Source organism: Nanorana parkeri, unplaced genomic scaffold, assembly GCF_000935625.1.
Source record: "Nanorana parkeri isolate BGI_ZX_2015 unplaced genomic scaffold, ASM93562v1 scaffold663, whole genome shotgun sequence".
NCBI classification, from domain to species: domain Eukaryota; kingdom Metazoa; phylum Chordata; class Amphibia; order Anura; family Dicroglossidae; genus Nanorana; species Nanorana parkeri.
This window is the reverse complement of record NW_017306931.1, coordinates 214,148-226,230: the sequence shown is the minus strand read 5'-3', so window position 1 is coordinate 226,230 and position 12,083 is coordinate 214,148. Positions and strand designations below refer to the sequence as shown.

The following is a 12,083-nucleotide window of genomic DNA, read 5'->3' as shown; positions in this document are numbered from 1 at the left end:
GCGACTATGGAGGACAGTGTATTGTGACCAGGCCACTACGAATACTAATAAATGGGGGAAATGCTCCGCACCAAGATTAGAATATCTGTGAGTCGGCATCTCAGTGCAGGAAGCAGACGCTGACTGATAAGCAGATATCAGATAGATATCTGCTCTGATATCTGATAGAGGGAGTTCTAACTGTAAGTGTTACAATTACACATTACTTAGCCTGCATGGGCTAAACATAAAAATATATCCTTAGGCCAAGTCCAATGTAATACATTTATTTTATGTTAATGTAAACCTGTCCTAAGAAATATTGTGGCAGCTTTTACTGATGTTCTATAAAATGCTAATTATGTGGCTGTTATGATGACGCCACTAGGTTCAGTATCTTTTGAGTCATCAAGTATGCATATCAGAAACGTCAAAGCATTTCCCTGCATTACTAATTCTAGATCAGTGACTAAAAGAACCCGCATGACAACCAGGCAAATAATATGTGCAGAAAGAGTGGTCAGCATTGGCAGCTTTCAGATTTCCTTTTAAGTGTAGACTGCTGTAGTCTCATTATATGACTACGGACGAAATTTGAACACATCCCGTTAGGTTAAATGGACACTCCATAACATGTTAAAGTGCTCATGTGCCCAGACTATGGACATTATTTGCACAACCTAAACTAGCAGTAAATGAGCTGTAAAACAAACTCTCATTGATGTCTGTAGACACCGGCACCGTGGAGTAATTAATTCTCAAAGAACTCAATTGAGACTGAAGTCCAGCAGCAGCAACAGCGTACAACAGCCACTCTTTGTTAACATTAGAAGGCTCCCAAGCCTGCTAAAGGAAGATGAGCTGCAATTTCAGTACCCGGTTTGTAATATTCGAGGATGAATTGCTCCAGAGTGCCTGGAGCTATATAGGTCAGCAGGGGCATGTTTTAAAACTCATTATGCTTAAAGCCCATTTCCACCTTTGTAAGTGATTAGCATTTATTGTGTTAATGTAGATGTGCAGTAGTGTTAATCGTACGACTTTTGACGGACGGAAACACCACCAACCTTGCGAACATCGTACGATCGACCAAAGTTTTCAAACATGCTTGACTGTCAAAAGTCATACGACTGTACAGTACTATCGGTCGGGCACTACGTTCCCACGTTACGATTGTCGTACAAAAAGTCGATCGCATACGATTATAGTACGATAATCGTAAGGTGTATGGGCATCTTTAATTTATATTGACTGCTTGCAAAGCACACAGAGGCGGCTATTTCAAAGAGTTATGAGAAGATGAAGAGGACAGAAAAAGTAAGTTTTTGTGTTCATATACAGCAATTAAGCAATTGCATATGTCTGCTTCATGTACACTCGGTGTACATTGCTGGGCATATGTTTTTTAAACTTACCTCCCAAAAAGGTGGCAATGAGCTTTAAGAATATGTAAATATTTGAATGTCCATAGCTTAGAGACAGGTCCACTAAAGGGTAGACTGCTGCAGCCACACAACACAGCTACTGGTGAAATGTGAACACTTCCAATTGGGAAAAATGGATACTTAAAAGTCCACATAAGAAAACCACAGGTGAGGGATAGTCTCTCAAATCTTGTTTCTATTTGCTACATCACTGTCCTGTTCTACAATGCTTCTCTTATCAAAAGTGCAAAAAAAGCAGAGCTACACTTTAACCTGGTCACCTGATCCACCCAACAGTAAACTGGTACACAGCATTATCTCTACAACTGGTGTTTAGGGGACTTCATGCAACCAAGAGAAATATTCTATGTATATAGCACCATTCAATTCCAAAAGACATCTTGCGTTTCATTTGCAGAGGCACTCACAACTATTGCTTGCATAGAAGCCCAGCTCTGTGCAATCCCAGGGTGCTCTGCGAGGCTGATCAAGACAACAAAGCAAAACAGGCAAGGACACTGCCCAAAGACAAAGCAACAGTTCTAAAGCAAAACTGCCTTATTAAAGGCAAAAAAAAAAAAAAAAGGTATTTCTGAACCTGCACCCATTCTATTACAACTCTTCTAGTAACCAACGCACAACAGGCCACTCGAAAAGAAAGGGTCAATACCTTTATTGCTCAAGTCCTGCTTCCAGTATTGTCCCTCATGTGAAGGGCGTACTGCCAACGTTTTTAGAAAAATAATATCAAGACATTTGAAGCATACAGTTGAAAAAGAAAAAAAATTAAAATGAAACCCACTGTCCAAGCCACAAATGTTGCGAGTTGATGTTCAACTGCAGTTGGTTGCTATCCATTAAACCCAGGGAAACATAAAAGCAGAAAACTAAATCAAAACATAGATATTAACAACACACAGTGGGATGAAGCAGCCAAAGTGCAGAGCTGCCTCACTCAACTTGCTCCCCTTTTATACAATGACATCAAACAGGGAACAGATTTTACTCTTTATATATCTTTTAAATATATTAAATGCCTAAATAGATTACTTTATTTTGCGTTCGCTATTTTTTTTTTAAATCTATTTTTTTTTTTTTGCTTTTGTTCTTTACGTTTAAAGCATTTCTGTTTACCAGTCTTCAAAGGGTGGGACAAATTCCGAACGGTCAAACTTAAGAAACCTGCTTGTCCGAATTTTTTTTTGTTTGTTTCCAGAATTCAAAAAGTGCGTCTCCAGTTCCAAAAAATAGTGAAAAATTGTGTTTAAGACAGCTTTTTCCCCCCCTTTTATAGTCGTTACTTTTGAAGTCTCAGAAGAAAACAGAAAAGCAGTAATTTAAAAAAAAATTATATATAAACTGTCATTTTCAAACCTAAAAATGTGTTCTTTTTTTATTTTTTTTCAATATTTTTTAAGCAGGGATAAGTGTTGTATGTAGAAGCCAGTAACATAAAGACACATAGAGTGAAGTATAAGACTGTGGCTGTGGAAATTCTCCTCAAACATTCTCAAAAATTCTCCTCTCTGGTTGTTGGCAAATTAAGCAGATAAGCATTATTTTTTTTCTTCTTCAAGAGACTCCGCATAAGTTATCCCAATTGCAAGAGCAGGTCTGCCAAGATACTGGTCAACTTTATTCACTTAGTTCTCTTTAAAGTTGATTGGGGCAAAAAATGGAAATAACGTATGTTTTAAAGTATGTTCCGATTCTACTTAGGTTCCTTTTATGTTTATTTTCTCTCCTTTGCGGTTACACGCAACATTAAAGAAAGGGGCATGATCGCCAGGCACGGTCTCTCATGCACTGATGAAATGACTTAGGAAAAAAAGCCAGCAATCCCAAGGCAGTAGTCTCAGAGATCAGGGTGGTCCATGGCTTCATTATAAGTGATTATCCTACTGGGATCTGCAAGAGAAACACAAAATAAAATCAATTCAACTTTTTTGTAAGAAATCAGTAACGCTTGTCAAACATAAAACTTCCATTTTCACTGACTATTGGTGATCAAGCAGTGTCAAGAAGTGCGGAGCTAAAATGTCACGAGAAAGTAGACCAGGGGCCGATTTAATTCCACAAATATCCACTGTGTTGTACTGGGAAACCAGCGTAAAGCTGTAAATTACACTTTCCACTGAGGTTGCCATCAATAATGCATAAAGCTACTAGTTACTGCTGGAAAAAAAATTGGTTCCCTGCAGCTTGCTCCTGGCCAAGGCACGCTTTCAATCCCTGGGTACATTTGTGCAGTGTGCTGCATGGTCACAAAACCCAAACAATACTCCATAGGGTCAATTTCTTTAAAACGTGCACGGCAGAGGAGCGCTCTGGGACTAGATGCCTGCCAAAACCAAGTTGTAGGGAGATACATTTTTATAGTATGTATTCATGTGTGTAGCCAAAGTACGTAGCTGCTGTGGTATACTTAAAAGCATAAGAGTACTTTTGTTTAGATTTTCCGATGTACTGAGCCGACCTGTGACAGTCTCATTGTCACAGGTCGGCTAGAACTATGAGGTGAGTGAAAAGCACTCACCTCACAGTTCTACTTTAATGCATTGCTGAGCATATATAGATTATATTGTGAAAAGTATTCGCAATAATGGTGATGTATCTGACTGATTTGTATGCATTATTACATTCTGAGTGCTGAACATCTATGCAATAGGTTATACTTGGATAGAACAAAACTCAACATAGATCTTCAATGTATGGCATACCACTGTACTGTGCAGCTTTGCTTAATCTTCCTAGTCATTTAGTGTGGCACTCATGCTTGCCAGTCCAAACCCCACTGAAGTCCCTCATGCTTGCCAGTCCAAACCCCACTAAAGTCACTCATGCTTGCCAGTCCAAAACGCACTGAAGTCCCTCATGCTTGCCAGTCAAAACCTCACTGAAGTCCCTCATGCTTGCCAGTCCAAACCCCACTGAAGTCCCTCATGGTTGCCAGTCCAAACCCCACTGAAGTCCCTCATGGTTGCCAGTCCAAACCCCACTGAAGTCCCTCATGCTTGCCAGTCCAAACCCCACTGAAGTGCCTCATGCTTGCCAGTCCGAACCCCACTGAAGTCCCTTATGCTTGCCAGCCCAAACCCCACTGAAGCCCCTCATGCTTGCCAGTCCAAACCCCACTGAAGTCCCTCATGCTTGCCAGTCCAAACCCCACTGAAGTCACTCATGCTTGCCAGTCCAAACCCCACTAAAGTCACTCATGCTTGCCAGTCCAAACCCCACTAAAGTCCCTCATGCTTGCCAGTCCAAACCCCACTAAAGTCACTCATGCTTGCCAGTCCAAAACGCACTGAAGTCCCTCATGCTTGCCAGTCAAAACCTCACTGAAGTCCCTCATGCTTGCCAGTCCAAACCCCACTGAAGTCCCTCATGGTTGCCAGTCCAAACCCCACTGAAGTGCCTCATGCTTGCCAGTCCGAACCCCACTGAAGTCCCTTATGCTTGCCAGCCCAAACCCCACTGAAGCCCCTCATGCTTGCCAGTCCAAACCCCACTGAAGTCCCTCATGCTTGCCAGTCAAAACCTCACTGAAGTCCCTCATGCTTGCCAGTCCAAACCCCACTGAAGTCCCTCATGGTTGCCAGTCCAAACCCCACTGAAGTCCCTCATGGTTGCCAGTCCAAACCCCACTGAAGTCCCTCATGCTTGCCAGTCCAAACCCCACTGAAGTGCCTCATGCTTGCCAGTCCGAACCCCACTGAAGTCCCTTATGCTTGCCAGCCCAAACCCCACTGAAGCCCCTCATGCTTGCCAGTCCAAACCCCACTGAAGTCCCTCATGCTTGCCAGTCTAAACCCCACTGGAGGTCACTGGAAAGCAGAAGATGGACTTTCCACTAAAGTTAATGGTGTTTGGTGTCACAGTATAGACTGTAAAGTGCCAGAAGAGTCACACCGTGGAGATGGTGTTTAGAGTATAACCTACTGCAAAAACACTCAGCAGAACGGAGGGAGTTAGAATGTATAATTACTTTTTAAGTTAACTACAGTTGTAAATTTGTTCATACACAGGATATGACTAAACAAGATGTCAGTATTTAGCCAGTTTGTAGAAAGCAGTGACATAAACATGGGAACCAACAGAAGCTGTTGGTTGTGCAAAAAAAAAAAAGGGCATCTTTTAGGGCTCAAGCACACCACTGCTGCATTGATCTGCACTACTGAAGTGTGGGGGCTTGGTGCGACGCCAGTTCACCAAAGTACACCCAAAACGGAGAGGTTCATGAGGGGGGTGGAGCCTGCTCAAGATGGCGCTGAGCAGTGAGTAGCTGAGACATCCAAGTGCTCCCTCCCAGGCCAGGTGAACAGGAACCCACAGGAGCAGAGCAGTGCTGCCGACTAAGCCGCCTGCTGACCCGGTACTCTGACTTGGTGGGGGTGACGGGACCAAGGAGTCTGGACTTACGATTAAGCGATGGGGGGCAGGAGAGCCCAGAAGAAAAACGCCACCAAAGGCCCGCGAGTAGGAGCAATTAGACGGCTCTGGGCGCCGAAACTAACGTCACAGGGAAGCGGCACACAGGAAGGAGGAGAGGCTGCACCATCAGCTGACGAGGCGACGTCCCCAGGACACCGCGGAGACCGAACAGCAGGAGACACGGATGAACGACTCACCAGCACTTTCGGGGGCCTCGGACGATTCCCACCAAGGTACCGCACTATCGCTGCGTACACTAGCCCAATCCCTACCCACAAAAGAGGACCTTACTAAGTTACTGGGACACATGGAAGCCTCAATCAAAGCAGACCTGACCACAATTAGAACTGAGATGTCCCAAGTACTAAAAAGGGTGGAGGACACGGAAGAAAGGCTAGATGTGCACACCAAAACGATTCAGGAACTACAAGTTCAGTGCAGGTACATGGAGAAGGGTATGAGAATGATAGCATACAAAGCTGAGGATCAGGAAAATAGAAATCGACGGAATAACCTGAGACTCAGAGGTATCCCTTCCACGTATAATAAATACTTTTTTTTTTGAGGGGGTAGAAGGGGGGGGAGTGGGGGTCAGATCACTAGAACACTGTCCCGCGCCTTGTCCTTAGAGTGGCCGAAGAGGTCTATATTGGGGAAAGGGGAGAGATGGAGGGGGGATAGGATGGGTTGGGGTGGTATGGGATGAATGGATAAATGTTAACTTCGTATGAAATGGTTGTAAAATTTGTTGTCAAAAATTGAATAAAGATTTAATAAACAAAGTACACCCAAAACTATGCCCCTCTTCTGGGCAAATCAGTTGCATCTGGGACATTGCCTGCCTGTCCCACAGCTACACGTTACAAAGGGGCAGGGAATGCCTCTGCCGCAACTGGGGTGTCAGTCACAATTTTGTATGGGCTTCTGTGACCGCTGATAAACTGGGAATGTTCTTTAAAACATGTTCAAGTAGAAAGCTGGTAAAATTGAGCCAATTAGAATGGAAGGCCAGCTAAAATGTATTCATTTTGTATACAGTATGTAAACATTATAACCTCTGTCAAGTTCTCATTGTGGAGTTTTCATTTCCAGTCTTGAAGACATGGAAATACGTTGAAACTGGGACGTTTCCTCTGTACTCCTGTTCCAGTTACAACTATAAAATGTTAATATAGTTGCAGGGGTGTGGAAATTTTGGAAAAAACTACTTGTCCAAGGACTAAAGCGGGGCCGAATCTACTTGTCCCTCATGACAATCTACTTGTCCTGATACAAAAAAAATTATTGTAACCAAAAAGAAGCACTTCTCATTGGTCAGTGCCGTCAGGTGACCGCGTTGACCAACGAGTGCATGCAATTTGCGAGCGAAATTCAGAATACATGGAACAGGTACAGATAGTACACCCGTACTGGTGGACGGGAAGGACCGTTTGCTGAAAGGTAAGTATAGTGGGAGGGAGATTTGTGCGGGTAATTCCATTTTCCCAAATTACCCTTTAGGGTTGGTGCAGACTTGGGGATTCCCAGGACGTGCGATTGTATGCGGTTGCATTCAGCGGTTGCATCCGCATGTATGGGGTTGCATCTGCGTGGCAATCGCTGAAAAAAAAAAAAAAAGGTACATGTACCTATTTTCACGACATGCACCGCGCAGTCTTTTCAACCGTGATCTTGTGGGATCGCCCGGGCGGTATTGCAGCAGGAAAACGCGCAATCTGCCTGGCACGACTGGGGTGCCATAAGAAAATAATGGCATTGACAGCACGATCGGCGGTGGTGTGCGATTCCATGACCACCCAGCCATACGCTCGGTTTCGTGCACGATGACCGTGCAGTCACGGATCGCACACCACTGCCGATCGCGCTGGCAGTGCCATTATTTTCGAATGGCACCCCAGTTATGCCAGGCAAATTGCGCGTTTTCCTGCTGCAATACAGCCCTGCCTGTGCGGTTGCACACGATTGCAGTTGAAAACACTGCACGTTTATTCGCATGCAGATGGGGGCAGTGGTGCTGGTTTTAATTTTTTCTATTTTTATTTACTTTGTAAAAAAACTTTGTTTTATTATTTTTACTTAAGCGCCTTTTTATTTTTTACATTTTTATTTTTTACTTTTTCACAATTTTTTTTAAAAACTTCACTGTATTGCTATCACACAGGGAATAATAATCCCCTGTGTGATAGCATTTGGAGGTGACAGGTCTCCGTTCCCAGCGCTCTGTCCCCGCCCCCCGCTCGCAGCGCCGCTCCCGGCGCTAAAAGAATACCAGCCCTGCTACTTGTCCGTACCAGGGCTAAAACCACTTGCCCAGCGCCCGGGAAACTACATGTCCCGGGCGTCGGGCGATACGAATTCCACACCCCTGAGTTGTATTGTTAGTATAGTTGAAATGATATTTCACTTAACTTTCTATACCAGTCACAATGACCATCTGGGCAATAAGAACTATTCAGAACTTTAAATTCTGTCATGCTTGAAAATGAGTGAACAAAGTTTTGCTTGGAGTGCTACTTTAACATGAGAGAGAGAAAGCGATCTTAGGCAAATAGTCATTTACATTTTATTTTTAACAACGCTCCTTACCTTGTTTTTGCAAGTTCAAAATAGATTCCATTTCTGTAAAGAAAACAAAAAATAAGAACACGGGTCAGGATGCTGGAATGAGGAAAGAGAAAATACCAAGCTACTCAGGAAGGATATTCCTTCTGACAATGATTTCCTCTCCACATGAAACCGCAAAGCAACATGTGGCAAAAGGTAATTATTCCTGTCAATAGGCAAAGGAGATCGCAACACAGCGTATTATAAAACAAATCCTTTATGAAAAGGTCACCTTTACTGCCACTTGAACTAGACGTAGAAAAGATAGTGGCACAATGACATAAAAGATGGTTACATGAACTTTGTTCCGGGACTGGCTGCATTCCACAGATGGAAACAATGTATTCAGAGGCCAGCAACCATATCACCAACCAGCAGAATGCAGACAAAATGAAACTGAACTTTGATCTAGCTGGACAAACTGACATGTTCACTTCACTGTGGGGACCCGAATAAACATTTAGTTACTGTTCCCAAGCTCCTCCACAAGAGCCAGAAGAAAAATCGACAATCCTTCCAGATATAGGGAACATTTTCTGAATATGTTTGCCAATTGTAGGGATCACCGCAGAGCAGCAGGAAAGAACAAACATGTATAACCAGAGTAGGACTGCAACTAATGATTATTTTCCTCATCGCTTAGGTGGCAGATATTTTTTCTCTTAATTTAAAATAAAATACACAAATGCGGTGTTACAAAGTTTACTTCAGAATAAAACTGTATGCACATTTTTTTGCAATCGCACATTGTGGTACCGTGCGTTCAAGCGTGGGCAATCACTGTTGCTGGTAGACAAAAATTTTCCCACCTTTTTATAAAATTTGTAATGTAAGCACATGGCACTTGAATAGCTTCAGCCAGGAAATGACAGCTGCCAGTGGCAAGATTCTGCAGACGGCAGCTACATGTAGATACAGCAGGTAGTAGGCTGGTGCAATCGGCAGCCTGCTATTGGCCATTTCAAATTGCAATAGCCGATAGCAGGCTGGCTATTGCACCCGCCCCACTGCATGCTGTGCCCTACTCCAAGCATGGAGGAGAGAGCTATGGGATCCAACCAACTAATCAATAATGAGAATAGTTGACAACTATTCTCATTATCGATTAGTTGGTTGCAGCCCTAAACCATTGTTTCACAGAAGTAAACATTATATAAGTGGGAGAAAGTCACAAGCATGGTTTGATTGGCTGATATTTAGAAGCCCAACATTCATGTACACAAACAAGTGCAGATTGATCTAGTAAGGTGCCTGCAAGACAACACAAAGCTTAAACATCTACATTCATACCTGTCTATTTCTATATCAGCAGCATAATGCAGTCAAAGTGGTTGAAAAGTCCAAATAAAACCTGTTCAATCACTACATTTTATCCAGAAGAAGGGAAGCAATACCTCAGTGGACAACCACCAATTAATCCTTTTGTAAACATTATATCATAATTCTGCTTGCAAAAAATGACTAAAACTCATCCAATCCACACTTAAATGTAAGAGATCAATGGACATATTGAGAGAAATATTACATCACGTGCCACAAGGTTTGTGTTACTGACAGTAGTGTGGAGGCTTGGGCAAACACAGGATCCCTACACAGGAATGTGGTTTTTAAGACATTAAGTCCCCATTTACACCAGGGTGACAGCATTTCAGCACTTTTTTTCTTCATATGTAAGAGTTGTCCAATGAAAAGCAGTCTCAGCTGAAAAAACTTGCTAAAAAACAAAAAAGCGATAAAAAGTCAAAAAATGGTCTTGTAGACCCATTTCCATTGAGGTCTATAGAACAAAACGAGCTGATAAGCGCCACAAAAGCAGCTCATGGAATATTTTAAACAACGGGCGTATTGTTTGCCACGATTCAGCGCGATTGCGTGAACGGCCCCCAAAAGGAATGACTGGGAATTTGCATGCATTTCAGTGCGGAAAAAAAAATGGGAGACAAAACACCCTGGTGTGAACGGGGCCTAAAGTGACACTAACCTCAGGAGTTAAATCTTAAAAATACATTTAAGTCCCTTTACTATTAACAGAAATGTATCTTATTTGTGTATCACTCAGCTGTAGATCCTCAAACCATCTCTGAATTGGTGCTGCCATTGTCCTTCCTTCTGGAGGGTGGCTGCTTTTGTTCCCCATGGTCCCTGTGTGTTGTAAAGTAGTCACCGCTCCAAGCTCACTCCTGTGATAGTAAACTAAACATGAGATTGTATTCTAATTTGTATTGAGATCGCAGTCTATCACAAAAACGAACTTGGAGCTGAAAGCAATAATGCAATGGATGTAACAAGTACCTAAACTATGTGATCACTAGCTCAGAATCAAAGATCAACTGCCCTGACTGTTGATCAGACTGATAGCTTTATTAAAAGTAAATATTATCCAAGTGCAAAAAAAAAATTTCCCAGAACTATAGATGGCATTCTAAAAAGCAGGCACGACCTAAACCTAAAAGATGTACAGGCAGTCCCCGGGTTACATACATCTGACTTACATAAGACTCCTACTTACAAACGGAGGCTCTTGCTGTACAGCAGGGGTAGTTGTAATGCTACCGCACTCAGGCCGACGAGGAGTGAGCGCCTTTTGGGGTCTGCTTTGTAGTACTGTACGTACATTACAGGAAGGTGGCTCTTGTTAGACGTGCAGACGAGGGGTGCCCGCCACTTCTTCAGGGTCACTGTGAGGTTTTTCACTGCTGTCTGTATCCTCATTAGAAAGATTTAATCTCACTTCCTGTCCTTGAGACAACAGGAAGTGAAAGGAAATCTACAACTAGGAAGGGAAATTCACTCCGGTAAGAGTGATCATGGGAAAAGGTGTCTCAATTGAAGCTTTATCAGCAATCCTTGTTTCCAGGACAACCCAAAATTTTCAAAATCAAATTGTCACAGGGGCACACACACAGGTGAGGTGAAATCTGAGTGGGGGCACACACAGCAAAACAAACTTTAGAGGGGGTTAACCCTTCCCTATGCTATCCAAAACTGGAAAAAAAAACATTTTTGGGCTTTTTACACTTAACAAAACGTACCTGTTCCAACTTATATACACATTCAACTTAAGAACAAACTTACAGTCCCTATCTTGTTCGTAGCCCCCGGACTGCCTGTACTGAACTCCAGGCAAATAAATCTGAATGTTAGGATCCAGAGCGCCTCTAGGTGGCGCAGGAGCTGAGACCTGCAGCTCCAGTGCTCACCTGCGGGTGTTTCCCAGCTGCCAGTACTTAGCCATCACCTGGTGCTTCCTGGGAGGATATTTAAACCCTCCCTGCAGTCAGGATGATGGCTCAGTATCATTTCCTGAAACTTGAACCCTGAGTCCCCAGTGCCGGTGAACCCTGCTTTCCGTCCAGAGTCCTGTTACCAGTCCTGTACCCTGTTTGTTTCCCGAGCCCGGTTACCCATTTTGCAGTCCCAGATACCTCTTGTTGCCATTACCTGCGTGTCCTCCTGTTGCCATTACCTGCTTGTCCTCTTGTTGCCATTACCTGCCTGTCCTCCTGTTGCCATTACCTGCTTGTCCTCCTGTTGCCATTACCTGCCTGTCCTCCTGTTGCCATTACCTGCTTGTCCTCCTGTTGCCATTACCTGCTTGTCCTCCTGTTGCCATTACCTGCTTGTCCTCCTGTTGCCATTACCTGC

At 43.4% G+C, this 12,083-nt stretch overlaps 1 protein-coding gene across 1 annotated transcript in view; it reads right to left on the bottom strand.

Moving 5' to 3' along the window:
* Positions 1 to 3,110: 3,110 nt before the first annotated feature.
* The window catches only part of NUFIP2 (NUFIP2, FMR1 interacting protein 2), a 35,074-nt gene continuing 26,101 nt past the window's right edge, over positions 3,111 to 12,083 (bottom strand). The window contains exons 3-4 of the mRNA XM_018563424.1: positions 8,421 to 8,453; positions 3,111 to 3,311 (exon numbers count right to left, since the gene is read on the bottom strand). Of these exons, the coding sequence (XP_018418926.1) occupies positions 3,259 to 3,311; positions 8,421 to 8,453 (86 nt within the window). The 3' untranslated portion in view covers positions 3,111 to 3,258. The remainder of the gene's footprint in view (positions 3,312 to 8,420; positions 8,454 to 12,083) is intronic.